We start from the raw sequence: 25,266 nt of genomic DNA, 5'->3' as shown, positions 1-25,266 counted from the left end.
CAGCATTCTTCTCATCACAGACTTTTGGATTTCACAAGTAAAGGAAAAGAATTTTTAAAAATTAAAGACTAACTTTCTAAAATCTTTTTTTCCTTCTTTCCTTTCCTTCCTCCTTCCATCCTTCCTTTACTCAGCAAGGACACTAAATAAGTGACAATCTACAATCACCACCATTCATAAAAGAAAGGATTTTTTATTGGTAATGAATATTCATGAGATACAAACCTGATTGTCACCCCTTGTGCCCAAGATGTGAAGTCCAGATCCATACTGGCAGCATGCCCATTGCCATACATTGTGATTGTACTCTGTGTCCCCCACCCAATTATCCCCAACCTCCTTTCCCCCCTTCCCCACCCCAAGAAAGGATATTTTAATACCAAGAAAGTGGGAATAACATGATTTCAGAATAAGGAACAGTTCTTTACATTAAATTAATCTAGATCTATGAAAATTTTATTACCTTACTTATTTTTCTAATTTTATTATGAAGTAGGAAAAATTTTGTGTATCCATTAGAATGTTTTTGGCTACAGAAAATCTGGCAGTGAGTTAAATTAAATTAACTTGGGGTCATTTTTTCCCACTTATCGAAAAGTCAAGAGGTTATTGGTTGCTGGCAATAGTTCAACTGTGCAGTGATGCTGTCAGACTCCTACCCTTTCTATAGCTTTCCCTTCCACCATCTCTAGCTTTATTCTTCATGCTGTAGCCTCATAGTCACAAGACAGCTGCTGCACTTCCAGGCAGATTAAAGGAAAGGGGCAAACGGCCTTGATGTGAATTGAATTGCATCCCCTCAAAAGATATGTCCATGTCTTAACCCTAGATACCTGTGAATGTGACCTAATTTGGACATAGAGTCTTTGCAGATGTAATTATTTAAGATGAGGTCATCCTGAATTAGGATGGGCCCTAATTCAATAGCCAATGTCCTTATAAGAAGAGAAAACAGGACCAGCCAGTTCGCTCACTTGGGAGAGTGTGGTGCTGACAACACCAAGTCAAGGGTTAAGATCCCCTTATCAGTCATATTTTATTAAAAAAAAAAGAAGAAGAAGAAGAAGAAGAGAAAACAGAGCAAAGAGGAGAATGCCATGATAAGGCACAGACACACACAGAGGGAAGAGAGTCACGTGAAGACGGAGACAGAAATTGGAATGATGCGGCTGCAAGCCAAGGAACTCCAAAGATTGCTGGTGTAGGAGAGGAAAGAAATTATTTTTTTCTCTACTCATTTTAAGTTCTTCAGCAGGGATCCTGAATGTTAGACTAACAAAAAACAGATTAACAAGAGAAAAACAGAAGTTTATTAACACATGCATTGCACATATGCACAGGAGTATTCAGTGATGAGTAACTCAAAGGAGTAGTTAGAACTTGAATTTAACATTTAGTAAAGAACAATAGTTTGTAGAAATGTGACAAGACAAAGGAAAATGACCTTAACCTTGTAGGGGCAGCAAATTGTGGGAAGGCAAATATATGGGGAAATTAATGGTAGATAAGGGCTAACTGGCAAGGTAGGTTTGTATAGATTCCTCTGAATGACATCTTGTCTCCAGTGACAAGGTTGTCATCCTCTTCCTGGTACGGGAAGTGGAGGGGGACACCCTCACACGGGGTATTTATGTTCTGTTTTCAGGTTGATGGGGGAGGACAGAGAGCTCATCCCGAATCTGCTTTTTCTCAATAGTCTGTAGCTCAAAACAATCCATATGCTAGAGTGGCCAACTTTGGGTGGCCCACCCTGAAACCCTTCATTGGCAACCATCAGAAACTAGGAAGAGGCAAGGAAGGAGTTTTCCCCAACAGGTCTCAGAGGGAGCATGGCCTGGCTAACGCCTTGTTTCAGACTTCAAGCCTCCAGAGCTCAGAGATGGTAAATGGCTGTTGTTGTAGGCTACCCAGTTCGTGGTGCTACTTTGTTATAGCAGCCCACAGAGACCAACACAGGTCTCTTCATCACAAAATCTTGTCTTTATTTAGGACATCTCGGCAAGAATGGGGTCAGGTGCCCAAACTAAGAACAATCATTGGCCAAGGGAAAGGGGATTTTTGTAACTGCTTAGACCTTTCCTGATTCATCCTTGGACCTGGGGTAGAGACCACTCTCCTTACAATCAAACATCTCTCCCCACCACCTGAACACACGGGAAGAAGGAACATAGCTCTTAGGAAGGCCACTGGCAGTGACTGTCACACCTGAAGATAGACTGTGATGCTACTCTGTGTGTGGGCCACACTTTAGAAATGCTGCCCTGTTCAACCATGATGATGTCATCTCAGCACAGATCTTCACATTCTCCAGAAGCACTCAGAAGTTTAGGTAAAGGGTCCAGGGGTATAGTTCTAGGGTAAGAAGTTAGAAATGCTGAGGGTATCTGAGAGGTCGTGTTCACAGGCAGAGACCACGGGACCTCATCTAAAACCAAGAGACGGATGGTAATTTTGGTGAAAACAAAGTATTGGGAAACTGGAAAACTCAGGGAGGAGAAAAGCAGATGAAATCATCTGATACTGATGAAAATCCCCCATCCCTACTCCAAGGGAGTTATTAACCCAGTTTCAAAAAAAGAGAATGAGAGAGAAAAGGGAAGAGAAACAATATTGTTTTAACTGTAGGCAGCAATATATACTAAGACAGGTGGTTTTAATCTTTAATTAGTGAGTGTTTAAACAGTTAAACCCAGCACTAAGTAGTAAATATATCAGTGTCTTAAAATATGTATTTTCACAGCTAAGATGAAGACTAAATATGCTAATGAATTCAGCACCAAAGGCCAAAGGCAATGGGGAGAGCATCCATCTCCCAGGCAAGTGCCAACTCTGCGAGTTCTGGAATTCTTAAACATTAAATTAGCCTCACCGAAGGCATACCTGGGAACTACAGTTTTATCATACGGAGGCCAAGTCTTGTGTTCTGCCCAGCGGGACTGTGGCTTATGAATTAGAGGAAAGTTATGTGTCCACTGGGCTCTTTCTCTACATGCCAGCCCAGGCCCATCTGCCAGCTGATCTGCCTGCATCATCTTGACTGCACCAAGCTCTTTGACTCATGGCTTCTTTATTCTCACAGTTTGCCCTGACTGGGAGCACCTCCTCCTTCTCGGTGTCCCCTCGTTTCCCAGACATACATCTGTCATGGTACCATAGCATTTTGTAGCATTTATTAAATTACATGTCTTATCTCCCCTTATTTTGGGAACAGTGATCATGCCTTAGTTATCTTTGTGTTCCCCAATGTCGAACATAGTTGGGGGCCTATTAAATGTTGGATGAATAAATAAATTATTAAAAGCTAATCCCAAGGGGAACATCATATCATAAATTCTTCAGCTGGACTTCATAGGGACTAATGATGTCCCACACAAAAGCCCTATAGGGACAAAAATCCAGGAAGGGTATTGGCTGCAGGTCTTCCTGACCTACCTATGGAGAAGCATAGGATATACTGCGAGCCATAAAGTAAATATCCTTAGAGCTAATCTGATGTATCTCTGTGAAATTCTATGCTTAGATGTGTTGTCATCTCCCTTTCTAGTGTACAAATTCTATTTTCTTTGGAAATTGAAAGGAATGTGAGCCATTTCTTAGGTAGTTTTGGGACCAAACTGCTTCTCAGAGTTAGGGACCTCCTTCTTTTAATGTGCACCTGAACATTCAGCAGTTAGACAGAAGCAAACGTAATAAGGAATCTCTCTTCATCCAAATTGAAATGTGAAACATAAGCTGCAGCCATCCAGTGCCACTGTGGCAGAGGAGGAAGAGAGTTTGGATGAAAGTGCAAAGAAATGCAGAGGACCATTGGAAGCATGTTCATTTTGCTTGTTCTCCTTACAGACAGACGTGTTGCTCGTAACATGGATTTTTCCAGCCCTGGTTATACAATTGTTGGATTTAGGTGGCAGACTCATGTTGCTTCTTATTGCAAAATGCCTCCGCATTACATTCTGCCCTTTTTTCATTTCTGCAGTTAATTAGGTCACTGTGAACTTTCTCTTCATGTTTACTGACAATACCAGAAATACGTGGGGCAATCTCCACCTATCTTGAGACCTCCTACCGTTCTTCATGATTTGTCTCTCCCTGCTGTTCTTTTTCAGTTCCTCTACCTTACGTTTTGATTATCTTCTCTTTTTCCTTCAACTTTATTGCTCATTTCATTGGTTTCCTGCTCCAGAGTCTGGAAGTCACCCTGAGAAGTTATCTAAGCAGAAGAGCACACATTGTGTTTTCAGACCTTCAGAGACAGGACTGCCACTACCTCACAGGATGCCTTCGTGTGAACTGAAAAAAGATGTCCCTTCCTCTGGGCAGATGCATGGCTTGGTGGCAGAGGCCAGGCTGATTTCTGCACCAACTCCATTGTGCACTCTGTGCCATGAATAATAACCTGCCCAACTGGAAGGTGTAGCTCTGTTTAGAGAACAGCCCATAATACTGCTTAAGTCATTACAGCAACACTATTCTCATGATGAAAATGTTCTTCTCTAAAGTCCATTTAATAAATGAGTGACCTTGGACACACACTTATTTTCCCAATTTTCAGTAGCTGACAGGTCCTTAAACACTACTGAAGGCTACATAGTGGCTTTCTGCTGTCAGTAACATCAAATCCAAAACACCATGGACTTATTTGTAAGGCCACCTCCCCATTGTAGTGCTATATTGCCATCTCACATTTGTCTTCATTTCAGCAAACAATTAATAAATATGGACTAGGAGCCAGACTCGACATTCCATCTTTTGTTTCTCCCCAGCTTGGCATTTTTACTTCATCTAGAGCTATGACAAAATGCACATTTTTGAAACTTCCAAACAGAAGGCTCCAGGGATTTGGCAAGTCCTGGGCATGACTTTCTGCTGCTTCAGGCAGGGATCCACAGAACAGCGGCCTCTTAGGTTAGTTGCTCCAGGCCTGCCCAGCACTGCCATGAGCCGCCTCACCCTCCTGCTCACAAACCCTCACACCCACCTCAACGCTCAGTGACTGAAGGGCACAAACTAGTTCAGAATTATTTGAGGGAATCTCTAGTTATAAACTCTACGCAGAAGGACAATGATGATACTTTATTCACAAGGTATTTTGTTATTTAGAAAATACTTTCACATGCATTAGCTCATGTAATCCTCAGTTGGAATTACCGTCCAGGAAGCAAAATGCATGAACTCAGACTAGTAAAATTCAATTATCTTTCAGGCTGGCTATCCCACCCTGTCCTTTTCCATCATGCTGGTTGATTCACAAAAGGGAACAAGTAAAAACCTGCCACAGTATGGCCCCAGTTTCTGGATCTCAGTCTCCAAAAGGGGTGCACACCTCACCCCAGTTCTTTCTGTTCTGACCCACCTCTTCCTTGCCCTGGTCTCCAGCCTTTGGACTCCATGTGTTCTCTCTGGCCTCTTCTTGGAGACCTTTCTTTCTTCCAGCTCCTCACAGGCTAAGGATGAAGTGATTTCTCTCAATTCCCTTTGTGCTAGAAACACAAGGCCCTTTATGCCTTATACCAGTTTCAGAGAGAAACCCTCTTTATATGCAGCCATCCAAATCCTGAGTCTCGGATCCCTGTGATTCATTTGTATATAATCCTTATCCTTTTCAAACAGCAGTAATATTAACTAATGCTTACTACTTTCTCTGGGGCAAGTGTGACACTGTGCTTTCTATGTATTATGTCATTCTATCTTCTCAAGACATATAAGGGATCTACTATAAGTATGCCCATTTACATATGAGACTGAATTTAAGCAACTTTTAGCAAGAGGACTCTGCTGATCCCACAACCCTGAGCTGTCTGTCTTCTGCCAGCTTCATACCTCCATAAATTTAATTGAATTCCTTAGAGACACAATTTTTGTTTTGTTTTGTTTGTATTTTGTTTGTTTGTTTGTTTGTTTGGTGGCTGGCCAGTATGGGGATGCAAACCGTTGGCTTTGGTGTTACAACACCACGCTGTAGCCAACTGAGCTTTTTTTCTACTATTTTTTTCTACTTTGTGAAGTAGAGCTATTCACAATTTACAGATAAAAGGCTCAGAGAGGTTAGGTAATTGGCTCAAGCTCAGGTAGGAAGTAAAGAATGGAACCAGATTTTGCATCAGGCACCAGACTGTCCCCACTCAGGTCTCCAAGTCAGTCCAGAAACCAGGGGACCATTCTCTGTAATAAGTCCCTGATGGAGATTCTTGCTCTCCTCCACCCTCCACTCCAGTCATTGCTCAGCCCATCCTCTTCTCCCCACCTCTTCAGTCTCCACCGTAATTCAGATTCCTGCCTTCATTCACCTGGATAGCTAGGGAAGAAGATTTTGGAATGTTGACTGATTCCAAAACAAAAGATTAAAAATTACAGATGACTTTTATAGACTACAAACATTTGTTATAGTCCGCCATAGAGACAAAGACATACTTCTGCACACTCAGCCCTAAGTGGCTTAAATCATGGTTCTCTAGGTAGTTAGAATTGTATTTTCACCCTGGGGTGTAAATGTCCTGAGGATCAGGACATTGCTCCAGTCCTGTAAATCATTTGAAGCAACCAGAGAGCCTCCACATTTCTAGCTTGGGTTGCAGTTCATCTGTTTTACGATTGCATTTCACCAGTTTATTTCAGAGTGTCTGCCATTTTGGCCTCAGTTCTGATAACTGCATGGGTTTTTTTTTTTTCACTCTGTTGTTGTGGTTTTTAACCCATTTCACGGGTTGGTCTCTCCAGGGCGGGGGCCTTGCCTTGCTCTTGCCCTCCCTGAGTTTCATTCCTGGTTTTCTGCCTCCCTGAGTTTTATTCCTGCCAAGCCCTGCCTTGCTCTTGCCTCCCTGAGTTTCATTCCTGCCTACTTCCATGACTTTGAACAAATATCACATGCTCGTGATGTGCTTTTGCTGTGCTCTGCCAGTTGTTGAGACCCAGGGTCATGTGTGGTAAGCCCTCCCTGCAGTACTGGCTGCTTGCCCTTTGCTGCCAGCATCCTTCAAACAACTTCCCTCCGTGCTCCTAAAACATGTCTGTCTCCACACTGCCTGCGTCGACTCAGGGTTGGTTCTCTTCACAGGTACTGGAAGTAGTTTAGAACCATAAATGTCCCTTTGATATCTACTTATTGCAAGCACAAAAGAAACTTTTTCAGAGCAAAGGAAATCCATCATTTTTGACAGACTGCTTAGACTCTCAACAATGAAGCAATGAACAAGAAATATTAAGGTCTCCTGGTCTTCTGGGAACCCTGGAACAAAGTACTCTAGTTAATAGTCTCAGATGACCTGCCAAGAAGAAAGGTCACACTGGTAGGAGTTCCATGTGCTATTTAAGGAACAGACCTTAGATGGAAGAAGCAGCAATATATTACCAGGGTTTTAATGAGGAAGGGAAAGGTGCGATGTGGCAAAATTAGACAGAAAATGGAATTGTTGTGTTCAAAAACAACACTGGCCATTTATCCTGCTTTGTAATTCCATTCCAAGTTATTGTCTTCATTTTGAATATTATGAATTATTTATTAATATTATATATTTAACTTGCTAAATGAAGACATATGTTCTTATATGAGAGGGAAAAAAAGCCTGTTTTAATCTTTTGAAATTAGTCTTTAAAAATATTTCTAAAAGCTAGAGCTGGGGTGGGGGGAAGAAATAAAAAAAGCTAAAGCTATATCTCAAGGGAGACAATGAGGATCATGAGAAAATGAAACCATTTATCTTCATATTAATTGTTTACAATTCTCCATCTAATAGTTGGTGGCTGTAGTTTGTTTATTCCTTTTCCCTCTACCTGCCATCTTTCCTCCTCTGTTGGTCTTTCTAAATTCATTTAGAGGCAGCAACTCCCCCAAAAAACAACATGATAGTAGAACAGAGGAGGGACGGGTGTCATGTTAAGGAAACATGCTGCAATGAGAGCCAGAAACAAGATTGCTTATAGCAGTCCTGGTATAGTTTAATATCAGATATTGAGGTAAGTCAGGGAAATTTAAGAAAATTATAACTGAGTCCACCAGAGTTGTGACAAGGTAAATTGACTTAACTTACGCCATCAGCCCCCAGCATTTCACAACTGATGCCCAGCTTATCAAAGTTCTTCTTCTCCTGCTCCGCCACCTCCTCCCCTCCTGCCCTTAGTTTACCAAGTTCTCCCTTCTCCTGTTCCCCTGGAGTGCCCCCAACACCCTTAGCAGAAGTTCTCATTAGACAAACCAGACACCCTGTACCTGGATATAAAAGATGGAAAATTTTAAATTTCCTGCCTATGCTGTTTTGGGCAGATAGAACAAAAAACTATATCAAGATACAAGCAGGTGACCTAGGAAGGGGACTACCATGGGGAAGTTTTTGCTGTTCCTGAGTGATTAACTTGCTTATCTTGGCTTCTGTAACCATCTTGCTTTAGGCCTTGCGAAACCCCTCTCTCTGCTTCAAGTGAAGAGGGATGTAACTAAGGCTGTGTGACTATGTGATTTTTTGCCTTTAAAAACTCCTCAAACTTAGGCTCACGACTCCTCTCTCACCAGAATATCTGGGGAAGCAGCTGCCGGCTAATAAAGACCCTGCTATATTTTTCAATTGAGTGTTTGGTTCCTTTCTGGAGCGATGATCTCACAACAGCACTTTTTCCATTCTCCACATCCTCACCTTCTATTCACTTTTTTTGTCTAGTTATTCATTATTCACTTTATTATGCTCATGCAGCAGTCACAACTTAATGTTACAGTGCACTATGATTATTTTTTAACCATATTCTTTTTTTCTAAAGTTAATAATTGCCTGTTTTAAAAACTGCTTGATTTTCTGTCTCTATTACAATTCTTCCCACACCTTTCAATATCCTATCAGTACAGTTTTCCATAAGATTAGTCAAAACAGGCCATGTATTTATTTCAATTCCAAAATAAATGATTCTTTTAGCTTTGCAGGGAGTATTAAATATAGCTTCATGTTATGAAATTTGAAAATCTTGACACTTTCAAAGTAGAATGTTTATGAGTGTAACTTTTTAAAAAATATCTAAACCATAAAAAATGAACCTAAATAATATCATAATATCATCTTTGAGTGGCAGTGCTTTGCTAGGAAGCAACAGAACTTAGGAGCTGAGTCTCTGGCATTAGAGTGACGAGCTCCAAATCTGGCTCTGCCACTGATGTGCCGCCCTGAAACAAGACACTCAACCCATTTGTGCCTCAGTTTTCTGATCCATAAAATGAAGACAGTAGTACCTACCACAAGGATTGTTTGAAGTTTAACTTAGATAATGCATGTAAATTACTATATATATTGCCTGACACACAGTAAATGCTCTGTAAATGTTAGGTATTATTTTGCACAATAGCAAAGGAAGAAACAATTTTTAAAAATACTGAAAGATTTTATCTAAAGCTTATGTATGAAGAATATAAACATAAAACCAAAAGGAAAATAATAAGCCAGAATAAAAACATTTGCAGTATATATGACAGGCCAAAAGGTTAATCATTTAATATATAATAAGCCTTAGATAAAATAAAAAAAGAGGCAAAGTACATAAATTGGCAGTTTATAAAAGAAATAAAACAGGCTATGTGAAAACGTATCTGCCTTCACTTGTAATAAAAATTGCATATTAAAATATAATGATACACCAAAAAATGGTATGAGGGGGCACTATTACTGATTCCATGAACATTAAAAGAATAACAAAGGAATATCAGGAACAACTCTATGCCCACAAATATGATAACTTACATGATAATGGACCATTTTCTTGAAAGACACAATCTACTAAAACTCACACAAGAAGAAATAGTCTGAATAAACCAATATCTATTAAGGAAATTGAATTGGTAATTAATAACCTTTCAAAACAGAAAGTACCAGGCCCAGATGGGTTCACTGGCGAACTCTAATGGACATTTAAGGAAAAAAATGATACTAATTCTCTACAATATCTTCCAGAAAATAAAAGCTGAGGAAACACTTTCTAATTCATTCTATGGCATTACCCTAATGCCAAAACCAGAGGAAGATATTAAAAAAGGAAAACTATAGACCAATATATCTCATGAACATTCATCAAAAAATCCTCAACAAAATATTAATAAATAGAATCCAAAAATGTATAAAAAGAATTATACACCATGACCAAGTGGGTTTTATTCCAGAGATACAAGTCTAGTTCAACTGATTTGAAATCAAATAATGTAATTCATCACATCAACAGACTAAACAAGAAAAAAAATCACATGACCATATCTATATATGCAGAAAAGCATTTTACAAAATCCTACACTCGTTCGTGATTTTAAAAAAAAAATACCCTCAACAAACTAAGAATAGAGGGGAGCTTCCTCAACTTGATAAAGAAAAGCTACAAAGTAACTGTACCTAACATCATGCTCAGTGGTAAGAAACCAGATGCTGTCTCCTTAAGATCAGAAACAAGGCAAGGATGTTCCCACTCACCACTCCATTCAACATTGTACAGGAAGTCCTGACCAATGCAATAAGACCCCCAAAGGGTAAATAAAAGTTATACAGATTGAGAAGAAAGAAACAAAACTGTCTTTGTTCACAGATGACATGATTGTTTGCAAAGAAAATCCCAAAGAATTAACAACAACAACAACAAAACCCTCTTGGAGCTATTAAGTGATTACAGCAAGGTTGCAGAATACAAGGTTAGTATACAAAAATAATTGCTTTCCTATATATCAGCGATGAACAATTATAATTAAAAATACAACTTAAAATTAAAAATACACCATTGACATTCATACATCTGAAAATACTTAGGTATAAATCTAACAAAATATGTACAAGATCTATATGAGGAAAACTACAAAACTCTGATGAAAAAAATCAAACAACTCAGTAAATGGAAAGCTATTCCATGCTCATGGATAGGAAGACTCAAGTTTGTCATGCTATCATCAGTTCTTTCCAACCTGATCTATAGATTCTACACAATCCAAATCCAAATACCAGCAAGTTATTTTGCAGATATCAGCAAATTTATTCTAAAGTTTTTAAGAAAAGGCAGAAGACCCAGAATAGTCAACATAATATTGAAGAAGAACAAAGGAGAAGGACTACCCAACATCAGGACTTAACTATAATGCGACAGCGATCAAGATAGTGAGGTGAAGGAACAGACAAATAGATCAATGGAACATAACAGATCCCAGAAATAGACCCACATAAATATAGTCAACTGATCTTTGATAAAGGAGCAAAGGCAATTCAATGGAGAAAGGATCGTCTTTTTAACAAATGGTGCTGGAACAACTGGACCCACTTAAGAAAAAAGAAAAAAGCTGACCTAACACAGACCGTACACTTTTCACAAAAATTAACTCAAAATGAATAATAGACCTCTTAGGAGAAAATCTAGGTAGCCTTATGATTGGCAATGAGTTTTTAGATTCAACACCAAAAGCATGATCCATGAAAGAAAAATTAATAAGTGGGACTTTATTAAAATTAAAAACTCTGCTCTGTGAAAGACACCATTTAAAGGATAAAAAAGGCGAGTCACAGACTGTGAGAAAGCATTTTCAAAACACATATCTGATTAAGAACTTATCCAAAATGTATAAAGATGTCTTAACATCTAACAATAAGAAAAACAACCCAGTTAAATAATGGACAAAAGACTTAAATAGACACCTCACTAAAAGAAGATATACGGATGGCAACTAAGCACATACAAAGATGCTCAACATCGTATGTCACTAGGGAATTGCAAACTAAAACAAGGAGATAGTGTCATACCTGTATTAGAATGATTAAAATCCAAAACACTGGTAACACCAAATGCTGGTTAGGATGTGGAGCAACAAGAACTCTCATCCATTGCTGGTGAGAAGGCAAAACGTTATATCCACTACAAAAGACAGATTGGCAATTTCTTACAAAGCCAAACATGGTCTTACACAATCCAGCAATTGTACTCCTTGTAATTTACCCAGATGAGTTGAAAACTTATGGCCATACAAAATCCTGCATTTGAATGTTTATAGCAGCTGTATCATAATTTCCAAAACTTGGCAGCAACTGAGATGTCCTTCAATAGGTGAAGGGATAAACATATTAGGGTACATCCATACCATGGGATATTATTCAGTGGTAAAAATGAAATAAACTATCAAGCCACAAAAAGGCATGAATGATTCTTTTATGCATATTGCTAAGTGAAAGAAGCCAGTCTTAAAAGGCTGTGTACTGTAGGATTCCAACTACATGGCATTCTGAAAGAGGCAAACTATAGAGACTGTAAAAAAAGCAATGGGTGCCCGGGTTTCTCAGGGAGGAAGGGAGGAATGAGTAGGTAAAGCACAGGATTTTTTTTAGGGTAATGAAACTATTCTGTATGATACTGCCATTGTGGTACATGATATTATATATTTGCCAAAATCCATAGAACTATATAACATAAAGAGTAAATTTTAATGTAAACTATAGACTTTAGTTAATGTTAATATATCAATACTAGTTCATCAGTTGTAACAAATGTACCGCAACAATGCAAAATGTTAGTAATAGGGGGATCTTTGAGGGGAGGGTAGAAGCTATATGGGAACTCTGCACTTTCTGCTCAATTTTTTTGTAAACCTAAAACTGCTTTCAAAATAGTCTACTGATTTTTTAAATTTTATAAAATTTAATTTTTATTATTTTATAATGATATAATGTGTTTCACTTATGACATTTTAAAATTATTTTAATATTGCGGTATCTACTGTTGGTGAGAATATAATCTATTCTCTGCTCAAGGCTACAGTTATCTTTTTAAAAACTACATATTTATTAATACATATACAAGGGTACTTCAAAAAGTTCATGGAAAATGCAATTAAAAGAGAACACAAATCTTTCCATAAACTTTTTGAAGTACGCTTGTATATCCATATGTATAATTATTTATATATAAATATATCTTCCCCTGCTTAAAATCCTCTATTTACTTTTCAGTGCCCTCTATAAAAGAGTCCGTAATCATTCCTATACTTTAAGAACCTACAGCAGTGCTTAGTCTATCTGCACTAATCCATACTACATACCCAATAAATATTTGCTAAATGAATGTTGAAGGAAATGCTGAGTGTAGGTGACTATGATCATTCTGAAATGTGCTCTCATCTAGCCTATACATATATTGTCACTTTATCTGTAAGGCCATGGTTATAATGACAGACTCGGCCAAATGCTTTGCTGGTATCAGCATACAATGTGCATACAGCATTTGTATTAGTCCGTTTCTGTTGCTGAAAACTGAATACCTTTAGCTGGGTGATTGATGAAACTAAAATGTATTTTTTACAGTTATGGAGTCTGGGAAATCCACTGTCCAGGGCGTGCATCTGGTGAGGACCTTGTTCTTGTTTCTCCACAGAAACACAGGGTGTCATATGGCAAGAGCTGGCATGAACAAGTTCTTACTCTCTCTCCTTATAAAGCCATCACAACCACTCCCAAGGCCATCCATTACTCCAGGAATGGACTAATTCATTCATAGGGCACAGTCCATACGATCCAATCACCTCTTAAAGGCCCCACCTTTAAGTACCACAATTGGATTTCCCGCCTTCTTTGCACTGTTACAGTGGAGATTAAGTTTCCAGCACCTGAGCTTTGGCGGACACAGCTGATCCGTGGCAGCATTCCACTGCTTCACCAGACCCATAACCCTAATCCATCCCAAGTCAGCTCACCAGAGAGGAAGTGGGAAAAAGTAATAGGGAGAGTTAAACAGTAAAGGACCCATGTAATGTGAGTTAAAAGGCACAGTTGCTCATTTAAATTCTACGAAGGTACTTCAAAAAGTTCATGGGAGAATTTATATTCATATTCATATTCTATGTTTCCATGAACCTTTTCAAGTACCCTTATGTTTCCTCATTGTTCTGAAAAACAAAATAGAGATTTGTTTGAAGTTACTTGAAAAGCTTTTTTTAAGTTATAGCTAGTATGGTTATTGATACTTCCCTAAGAATATTATATTATTATTATTCCTTAACAAAGGAAGTAAATATTTTTAAATTCATCTTTGAGGAAGGGCATGTATAAACCTGAGCACCCATCTGAAAATGGGCCACTAAGCTCTGCCCAATTATGAAAAAATATTAGAAGCCATTCAGATATGTACCATATCAGTATATTGGTGTTACAAATATCCAGTTATCTATAGTCATTGTAAGCAATGCAAATAAAATATAAACAACACCTAGAAGGTACCTATGAGACATTTGGGCTTTGAGAACCTGATTTCAATGTGCTACAAAGATTTTTTTTTTTTTTTTTTCTTCAATGAGAATTCGTTAAGAAGTCTTTGTACTTAAAAAGGTTCAATTTGCCATGACGGGGAGTTGATACTCAATAGACCATCTCAGCTTCTATTGCTGGATTGGTGAGACTCTGGGAAATTGTGCCAAAATTTGCCCACCAAGAAATGATGAAGCACATGAGCTTCTAGACTATGCCAGGCTGGATGTTGCCTGGGAAACCATTACTGGCTTTTGCTACAGTTAAAAGAGAAAGTCTGTTCCTGAGACGAAAACAGTTTGAGGATTCTCTATCTCTGGTCCCTCTGTAGCTTCTGCAGTCCTCATTGCTTACCCTGTCTAGTCAGAATTTAAAAACCAATAACTACAAAGCTGCAAAGCTGTTTCGTTTTACCTATGCAGTGGCTTTCTTTTTTTTTTTTTGGCCAATGTTTAAAAATCAGGATATAGCTCATGGAAACCTGTATTTACTTGCAGCTTTTTCTTTCTGAAAAATTGGAATGTCTGGCAGTATGAAAGCCAAATTCCCTTCAGGAAGTAATCTGCTAAAGTAAAGCAGAATGGTGACTGCCCACTTGAATCACACCTGTGTTCTGCAGTTTGCCACAATCTGCACTACTGCCGATTGTCCCCAACACTGAGGCCAAGTATTAATTCTCATTTACCACCATCCTTTCATTTCTGTTTTTTCCTTATGATAGAGAAGTATTTCTCTTTTTCCATGTATTTATGAGGAGTGGCAAAACAAGAGAAATAATAAAAAGTGTAAGAATTTACAGTGCTGATAACGGCAAGGTCCAGGGTTCTATCCCTGCCAGCTGCCAAAAAAATAAAATAAAAATGGGGCTGGCCAATTAGCTCAGTTGGTTAGAGTATGATGCTGATAACACCAAGGTCCAGGTACCAGCCAGCTGCCAAAAAAAAAGAATTTTTTAAAAAAAGTACAGTTCTTGGAAGAAGTGACGATTATTCTTCCATGTTTAATATGCAAAGTGAGTACATGTACAAACAGCGGACGCTGCTCATTTACTCCTTCACATTGCAAATCTGGTCCCTACAGCTATTTGACGTTGCAAATCCTCGTCTGGTCTGCAGACATCTGGGTGTTCTTGGAGCGTGTGTGATGCTCTGGATTAACTCCCTGGCCTAGCTTGCTGCCTAGTTTCCTTAATCCGCTACCACCTGCAGACCAGGAAAGGCAGGTCATGCATCTAAAAGTAAAGGTTCTGGGTGGCTCTTCATTGCTCCTCCAAATGTGACTGCCTCGTTGTCTACAAATAAGCTGATTTCTGTGGATGGCCCATAACATTTCTTTCTAATTTAGCAATAAATGCTGTTTAGTCAGTGACTCTTAGAATAAAAGTATCTGGATATCCTAGCTCAGTTACCTCCCTAATCATTTAATTTTCCTTATAATTTAGATTTTATGTAGATAGTATAAACATAAACTAATTTAGCCAGTAGTTTTTTTAGGAAAATGAGGAAAGGAATGAAGGGAGGGAAGGAGGAAGATAGGGAGAGAGGGAGGAAAAAGAAAGGAGGACCGTAGTTGGCACTCAATAAATGTTAACCATAACATTGACCATAGTTGGCAGAAGGCTCAGTCTGGTTTTTTCTTGAGGGGTGTAGTGGTGCTGGCTGGTACAGGGATCCCAACACTTGTCCTTGGTGTTACCAGCACCACTCTCTAACCAAGTGAGCTATCGGCTAGCCCGGTCCAGTGTGTTTTGCTCCACCTCATTGGTAATTCCTTCAGCCTGCTGGAGACAAGGTAAAAGTTCATTTCCATTTTCTTCAGTTTCTTTTTATATGAATTGATCATTTTAAAAATCCTAGATTTTTAAAGGACCTTGTTTGTTAGAAAGGAAAGTGAGGAAATAGACCTGAATGTAGTCGTGGGTACTGTTCCATTTCCACGTTCTACTCTGTGCCTACAAATCCCAGTACTCCCCAAAATACACACATGGTGACTAGATGGCTAGGCCAGCATCTGCTCACCCCGTTAAGTAGGTGAGAGCCTGGACAGCCAGGGGCTTTGACAGACTCACCTGACTGAAGCTGGAGCCAACTTCACTATTCAGGGTGGAAGGGGCTTTGAATGGGATGTTAGCAAACAACCAAAATCTCATTAAGAGAGGAACTCATAGAGTTACCCTCTGGTCCTAGCAAGGGGCCTTCAGGGAAAATCTTTTCAGAGCTCAATGGAGACCCATGGTCAAAGCACTGAGAAATTTAATTTAGCCTAAAGGTGACAGACTGAGGACTAAATTAGTTTGAATTTTTGTCCCAAATAAGTAAAACAAATTGCTGGGATAATATCAGTGCTGACTTGAATAAGCCTGTTGGATGGGTCGAGATGAAGTGGGGAGCTGGCAACAAGGCTCATCTGGTAACACAACTGTTGCTTTGCCTCCCATGATTTGTCACCCCTTTTCCCATGGGTGACAGAGCCACCAAAGATTACTCAAAGCCCATCTCTTTTGAGCAGTGAGAAGCCCCAGAAAGGGGTTAATATCCCACAGCTTCCTCAAGTGTGAGGCATTTCTTCCATTTGGGAAATTAACCATGAATTGGGGTCCTCTTCCCACATTTATTCTCCAGACCAAGAAGTTACAGGAAGAGACATAGGTGGAATTTCACTAAGTACAGTTTAACAAGTTTTACAATAGAAGCTGGTAAAATTCAGTAAAAACAAGTCAGATGACATTCTGTTAGGCAATTAAGTGATCCACTAACAAAGGCTTGATTTAGCAAACATTCCTTTTCCCTCCAGCAGCTTTTTAGTAACTTTACATATCAATTAGTAACTTGTCTGTCTTAGAACCAGCAGCCTTGCTGTGTTATGATTCTTATCTTGCAACAGAGGCTCAATAGCCTGGGGAATATTTCCTGTCCTTTGCAAGGTCAATATTTGAAACTGCAAGGCTTTGGAGAACCAGGCCCTGTGAGGTACATTTGTTTTATGAATCCTCTACCCACAACTAAGAGGCAAGACTCTACCTAACTAGCTCCACAAAAGAGGGAGCCCTGAGCCACCCCTCTGGAGCTGTCTGAGGCCACAGGAGCATGCCCTCCAGTGGTTTGAGGCTGCTGCCCGGCCAGCCCCTGATGGAAGTGCTGTCTCTCTCTCCTGATAGGACAAGGATGACCCAGCAGATGAGCATGTGGCCAGGCAGGGCTCCAACTCCCCTTTTCTCCTTGCAGCATGGGTAACTGTGTCGCATGGCCACTGACCTTCTTTCCTTCCTCTTTCCTTCTCCTCTGGACCAGGCAATGAAGGGACATGACACTAAGGCAAGCTTCCTTGCACAAACAGGTAATGTGCATTCCTCCTCATAAGACACAACCACAATGCAAAGAACTTGCCTTGGGTTGTGAGCTGCATCCCAGCCACCAATTATGCTTTAGACGTCCACTGAAAGAACATACTCAGACACAACATTTGGGGGCTTTTTCCGGTTGAGCTCATCTACTTAAAGAAATAATAAGCTCCTTCCCTAGTTTTCTTTAACAGACTAAGCATATGACAGGCAAAGGCTGCAGATTTTTCTTAGCCTACTTCCTCTCAAAATGTTGTCTGTGGTTAATCAGGCTTTGTGAATGACAGTTTCTCCCTCAGATTTTGTGTGCTAACACAGCTCTCTGAATCTCCACAATTTGTTGGGTTGTTGTTGTGGTGGTAGTTTTCCTGAGGAATGTAAGCAATCATAATAAAGTTTTAAATAAACGAGGTATAAGAAATTTTCCCAGGGTCCTGATTCAGTGACTCCACCAGATGTCAAGGATTTCTGAGCCTGTTGTCCCTACACACATACCTGCACCCAGAGCAGCCACACTCTAAGTGATGGACATAGTGCTGTCAACTTAGCATCAGCCTTAATTCCTCTACCAGTTATAAGTCAAAACAGCCTGCTTGGCATTGCTGCCGTATTTTAATTTCTGTTTAAGTCACCATTCTCCGTGTGGCACTGTGGGCGTGGCATCAGTGAGGTGTTCGGTGTTAGGGACGGGCAAAGAGGTGGGCTGGATTCGGACCTCGCTACCTACTCGCTTATTGGCCTGAGACTAAACAGGACCTTCTAAGAAGCCCTTTTCTTCTTCTCACGTTCCTCATGGAGACAGTAATACCTACCCTGCAGGGTAGCTTTAAAGGCAGCAACTAATGAATGTGTGACAGACGCCTGGATATAAAGTAGGCTCTCAATAAATGGTTGCAGTAATTATTATTGTTGATTTTGTAAAAAGAGTTAGTGCATCTAAAATGCTCAGAATAGTACACTCAGTAAGTGTTCATTATTATTTACTCTTGTTATCAAAGGGAATTGGAATGCCTTATCCATTTGGGATCTTCAGGCTTCACAGAAGTAATGCTATAGATTTGGCTACTGTGCCTGTAAAGGCAGGAAGGCTGGTATTTTCAGAAAATTTTTGACATGATTTAGCAGGTTAAACTCAGCCTACAAAGGGAAGTGAAATTTAAGATCGCCATATCAGAAAGAGCAAAGACTGCAGGTTAGAGAATGGGTGAGAGGAAGAAGAGAACATATGTGGGAAGATACACTGGGAAGCCACAGCGGGATCCCTGATTTGCACTGAGGCAGAGGGTGTAGGGAGAGAAGAGGACTGATCAGAGATTGGTTTCCCAGTTAGAGTCTGCTTTACTCATGGAGAATGAAAGGGAGGAAGGAGTCACAGATGATCTTGAGATTTCTATCTTGGAGCAATCATGTGGATATGGATTCCATTTACTGAGAGGAGGAACAGGCTTGGAAAATAGAATTCATTTAGAATTTATTTTAAATTGGGGCCGAGCCCGTGGCGCACTCGGGAGAGTGCAGTGCTGGGAGCGGGGCGACGGTCCCTCCGCGGGTTCGGATACTATATGGGAATGGCCAGTGCACTCACTGGCTGAGTGCTGGTCACGGAAAAGACAAAAAAAAAAAAGAATTTATTTTAAATTGGATCCTTGCATAGTCACAGAGTTTATTCATCCAGCAACAAAGAGACATTTCTTTACTCAGATATTTTTGTCATGTATTTTAAAACTATTCCATGATTTAACCAGCATACATCACTAAGACTAAATGCATATATAGAAAATAAATACAATCAGTCTTTTGTTGTGATACAACTATATAAAGTAACTCGGTCCACAGTTATGCAACACTTAGAAATCATGACTAAGAAAATAGAATATTGACATATGAGTCAAGATTTACGATGACAAGTTAATTAAACTGATAAACAGCAGGTTCAGAGATGTGGAAGTAATATCTAGTTTTCCATCTTTATTTAAATGTATTTCAGAGAAACAGCAACAAAATATGTTAAGGAAAGGAGCATCCTAAAGGAGAAAGGAAGGCAACAAAAAGTAACCAGAGGCTGGCCAGTTAGCTCAGTTGGTTAGAACGAGTGTTATAACACCAAGGTCAAGAGTTCGGATCCCCTTACCTACCAGCATCGAATAAAAAGAAAAAGTAACCAGTAACATTATTTGTGTAAATGATGATTTAGAAAAATACTTAAAAGCCTACTATTCTACCAAGAGGATGGATAGTGATTCACAATTAACTTAGAAAACAAGCAATAAGAAGTAGGTCAACTGCTATATTTACAAAACAAATATCCTTCTGAAAATAGTCTGACCAGAAGCCACTTTTCACAGTGCTATTTTCAATCATTTTCATATTTTTAGTAGAATTTTAAAAATCTCTTTTCAGTAATAAAAACGATACCTTAAAATAAGGCCATAATTGTATTTCCAACACTGAATTATAATTGCCTGCTTCTGTGTTTTCCCCTCACTGGACTGTGAGCTCCTGAACACAGAGGAGACCGTGTCTTATTCAACCTCAAACCCTGGGCACCAAGTACTGTGCCTGGCAGTGGTTTAGGGAGAGGCTGGATGAATGTTTATCTAATGAAGGAAGAAAGGAAAAATAGCACACATCAAAAATATTTAAACTATTTCTACCTTCCTGGATAAAACAACTTCATGTTCACTAATTTAGCAGTTATTATCATTTAAAAATGTTAGAACATTTTCTTTATAAATGTAGTATAACCAAATTTCAGATAATTTTGAAAATAAAGAAAATTACTGCATCCATAATCCCACCATGCAAATAAATGACTGGTTAGCATTTTATTTTAGCAAATAAATGTCACCACTATTAGAATTAATTTATAATGCCACTTAAAAGCATGCATTTTTTGAAATATCCAGATTTTGAAAATTGACAGTGTTGTTGATAGAGCCCTCAAGTATGACAAGTTGAAAAGAAAAATAAAGGGTATTTTAAAGAGAAATTTTTAAATGTGAAAGGTAAAAGACGCCTCCATTGATTGGGAAAGAGATGGTTCTTCTAGCACTTTTCAGGTCTAGGGACGAAGCTTCATTATTTGTGTAGTTTCTACTAACATGGATTAAGGAAAGGAAAATTTGTTGTGACTAATAAATAGCTAAGTCATCTGATCTGGAACATAAAAAATCTCAAATAGAGTATTTGAGAGCTACTGGCCTGGAGTTTGACAAAGTTGTGCTCTTAAAGATGTGGTAACCAAGTGAACTTAAGAGAACTGGACAACAGAACAGAAAGTTACTAGGGGCTTGGGGGAAGGTGGAAAAGGGAAGTTGTTCTTTAATGGATTTGCAAGATGAAAAAGTTCTGGAGATCTGTTTCCCATACCATTGTGAATATACCTAACACTACTACGCTGCACACTTAAAAATGGCTAAGTTGCTTAAAAAGAGAGAGAGAGCCAAAATCAGAAAACTAATTCAGTGGTTTGGAGTCTTCTTTTCTTTTTGACCAGTGAGGGGATCGCAACCCTCAGCACGGTGTTGTCTGCACCACGCTCAGCCAGTGAGCACACCGGCCATTCCTATATAGGATCCAAACCCGCAGCCTCAGCGCTACCAGCGCCGCACTCTCCTGAGTAAGCCATGGGGCCAGCCCTGGAGTCTTCTAATAAAATGTAATATTATTTAGAAGTGAGAGACATTGCTAAATAAGGTAAGGTCCAATTTTCCTAGGGTATTAAATTATTCTTTGTGAAAAAGAATTACAACCTTTAAAAAAAAATCATGAACTGTGACTCTGGGACTATGGGACTGGAACCGAGGCAGACTTGTCCTTAGTCCAAGCTTAGTGGTTAGTGTGGGTGTGTGATTCAGACAGTTGCTCCATCTCCCTGAGCCTCAACTTGGCCTAAGGATGGTTTCTGTTGTCCCCTTCCACTTGCAGAGTCTGTTCCTGCAGGGATACGGTCACACCAGTCCATAGAACTGTACCCATCAAACAGGGTACTTGTCAGTATTTACATTATATTCAGTGGTTAGTCATACTAATTGCTAAAACAAATTGAGCATTTACTCAGTGCCAAGCACTCTGCTTATTTAGTTTTTGCAACTGAGAGTGGGCCCAGAGGGTTTAAGTAACTTCCCAAAGCCACACAGCTTATGGGTTAAGGAGTTGGAACTCTGAACTGAACTTTTCTGCCTGCGAAAGGCATACTCTGAACCTAAGCTATACTGGAGAATATGGAATGTGCATAAAACGTGAGAATTCTATAAAGTTTGTAGAAAAAGTTTAAGAAATCCTGACAGAATGGGATGTTTTATAAATTCATTTCTCTCATTCCGTACATCTCAAATAGTGAAAACACAGATTTGGCTCTTCTCTCTGTAACCTCCCAAATCTCAGGAACTCTAGTTTTGCTCATCAACACCACAAAGTTCGTATTACTGATTTAGTGCAGAATTTAGTTCTGTTACTACATTGAACTTGTAAGAAGTTTTAATCTATAATCTCAAAATTCTTAAGATACTATCAAAGAATACTGTGTCCCAATAGAATCAAATTATTCACTTTTCGTATATGCTTAAAAATGCTAAATGAAAGTGTTTTGAAGAGAAATTGTCAAAAATATGTAGACTGTTTAAGTCATAAAAGCAAAGAAAAAGCATATTGTTTTGTGATTTGCCAAATTTGGTCCTTTTTTTAAGGTAGCCAGGAATAGATTTGAACACAAGCACACCAACTGGTTGAAATAAATGCATTTATTAGTAAATATTTAATGGGCTGATTTCTGGCCCACTTATAGTACTCCGTTCCAAGAAGATAAGAAAAATAACCATGTTCCTTGAAATAGAAAATGTGGATAAAATGATAATGGTTTTGCTGATAAGTTTAAATTAGTTTGTGGCTGGAACTACTGAGAGTTGTTGATATTACAGGAACTTTTTTTTGCCCTTATACTCAGAATATTTTTCACTGCCTAATTAAAATATTTGGCTTTTAGGGGTTTGTTTTCAAATATATCATGATTTTAAATAAATTATGAATTTGTAACAGCATATTAATGTACATTAATACAAACCAGAAAGCAAAACCCAAATCCTGATTAAGTACAATTTTTTGCCTACTCTGCATCTATACTCATGTGGCCGAGACAGACAAGAGAAAGCCAAACAACCAGGCTACCAACCTTCAGTGAGCCCTCCCATTCCCAGATGCCTGTCTCATACCTCCTCTCTCCTCAAACCTCTAATACCACCTTCCCCATTTCACTCTCAGCTGATGGCCTTGGTGTGCACCTATCCAAAGCCAACATCTCCACTCAGGCAGTAGATCTCACCTGTTTGCCAACTCGAGAATATTAGCTAGCAATTCTCCCCTATTCCTCCTGTGTCATCTCCCTTTCCCTGTTTACTGGATCATTCCTGTAAGCATACAAGCACACTATTACTGTTCCCATCTCCAAAGAAAAGAAAACTTTCTTAACCCCACTTTCCCTCCAGCTGACTTGCCATTATTTACAGCAAAATTACTTGAGTATGGTATTGTCACCAATTCTCCTCCCATTCTTTCTTGAACCACTCTAATCAGCCTTTGTCCCCACCACTCCATCAGGGTCAATGTCCTACATGATACTACAACCAATGGTTAAACTTCCCACTTAATTTATCAACTGTCTCTGATGCAAACAATCCTCTTTTGAATCTTCCTTGAAACACTTTCTCTTCTTGGCTTCCAGGACCCCTCTTTCTCCCAGTTTTCCTACTTAGGTACTCTTCCTCCACCTCTTCCTGACCTCCTACTCCCAGAGTGTCCCAAGACTCAATTCTTGAACCTCCTTTCTTCTCTAGCTTCACCTTCTGCCTTGGCAACAGCACCCAAGCCAAATCGATATGGACTTCTCCTCTGAACTCAATACTCGTATGTCCGAATCCCCATTCAACATCTCAGTTATAAAATGTAAAAGCATCTCAAACCTAACAAGTCCGAAACCAAACACTCGACCTCCACCCCCCCAAATCTGTTTCTCCCAAATTTTCTCTTAACTCAGTAAATGGCAACATCATCCTTCCTGTTGCTCAGGCCAGAAACTGTGGATCCACCCTGGTCTCCTCTCCTTTCCTCACATCCCACTGTCTCTTCACAGGCAAATTCTGTTGCTGGCTCCACCTTCAAAATATATCCAGAATCAGACCACTTTTCGTTCTTTGACTAATATCACTTGTCGGAAGCCGTGCATCCATGGGAAATGGCATGGGAATGTAAAGAAGACGGTTCTCCATTCAGCAGGGCTGCAGAGAATCTCCACGTGTGTGGCTGGGCCCTGCAGAAGCCTTCCCAAGAATCCCTATTCCGGTATTCCCTGGATAGCATGGACTTGTCAACCCCCCCAGGAATGATTGGTTGTTTATGGGAATGCTTATGCTCTTGTGCGTCTGCTGTGAGGTGGCAGTTTCAGTACCCCCATTTTTGGAAATACCCTTTAATAATGATACAAATGAAATTACATTTTTCTTGGTTAATGAAACTGGCCTTTTGGGAAACTTCTCAGTTAATAAAAACAAGTTTGATCTGATTAATGTAACCCAGGTAAAAATGTTGAAAAGTACACCTGGGTACTTTTACTTCATGATTTGTTTTAACCATTGTTCAGAAAAGAAGATACAAAGAAACCGAGAGGTCTTCCTGTACAGATAGATGGCTAAGGTGGTGGGGCAAAATAAATGGTCTCAAGTAACAATAAGTTTTCCTGTAAATTTACCCAAGGCACAAGTTGCCCGGGTCATTATTCTACCATACAGGGGTTTGGTTCTCATTGTCAGAGACGACAATTATGTTGGTTAAATATTAAAGAAAAAATCTGGTGGGCCCCTGGAGGAAGAAATAGCATGCAACATGTAGGAGCTGATAGACCCCTATTTCTTATACAGGGCCATATATAGAGGACAAATATATGGTATGGTAAGATTAAATATGAGTAAAAGATTTAAAGTTTTGTTTATGGAAAAATCAGTTTGGGTTGATCTTTCCATAAACAGGTTTGGGCTTTTAAGTTGTTCAAAAATTTTTAAACAAAGCATCGTTTTACACAAATAGCTAAGATCATATTATAAAAGGGTGTGCTTTTTAAATAATTGTTGCCTTTAGTCGATTAAGATAAAAAATGAAAATCAAAATAGGTGATGGATATGTAAATCATATGTAGTAAGGGTTAAATGTTTTACTTAAAAACCACATGTGCTGCCAACCATGAGAACTCTGGCCACTGGCCACAGACCTCAGTTTAAAACTCTTGCTTGCTGGTTAAGTTTGTTTCACTTTGAAGAATGACATGTACTTTTCTGGGAAGTTATGATCTGTGACTGACTGGGAACAATCGGTTGGGGTGACTCACTACTTTCGTCACTTTGAAGAATGATATGTACTTTCCTAAAAGATTATGATCTGTAAAAAATGATATGTAATTCCTTAATATGATTCAGTAGAATCAAAAAGAGTGTAAACATGATATAAATAAAGGAGAACAGCTTTCGTCTGTCGTCCACTGATGGCCTAGACATCATTGGTTCATCGTCTTTCTTTCTTTTTTTGCCGACTCCACACGTCCTTCTCGGGCTCCAAGAACCAGCTGGAGCTGGACTCCGGCAATCACTGTGGTCCAAGCAGCAGCTCCTACATTATTCAGTAACCTCTTAATTGATCTCCCTACTTCTC

The 25,266-nt window shown here is 39.3% G+C and overlaps 1 protein-coding gene across 1 annotated transcript in view; it reads left to right on the top strand.

Annotated features, from left to right (window-relative positions):
* LOC134391729 (uncharacterized) overlaps positions 1-24,588 on the top strand; it is a 111,208-nt gene extending 86,620 nt beyond the window's left edge. Inside the window, exon 4 of the mRNA XM_063115695.1 lies at positions 23,699-24,588. Within this exon, the coding sequence (XP_062971765.1) occupies positions 23,699-23,951 (253 nt within the window). The 3' untranslated portion in view covers positions 23,952-24,588. The remainder of the gene's footprint in view (positions 1-23,698) is intronic.
* The last annotated feature ends 678 nt before the right edge of the window (positions 24,589-25,266 follow it).

This window comes from Cynocephalus volans, chromosome 12 (assembly GCF_027409185.1).
Source record: "Cynocephalus volans isolate mCynVol1 chromosome 12, mCynVol1.pri, whole genome shotgun sequence".
NCBI lineage: Eukaryota > Metazoa > Chordata > Mammalia > Dermoptera > Cynocephalidae > Cynocephalus > Cynocephalus volans.
The sequence above is the reverse complement of the archived record's forward strand: the minus strand, read 5'-3'. Positions and strand labels throughout refer to the sequence as shown.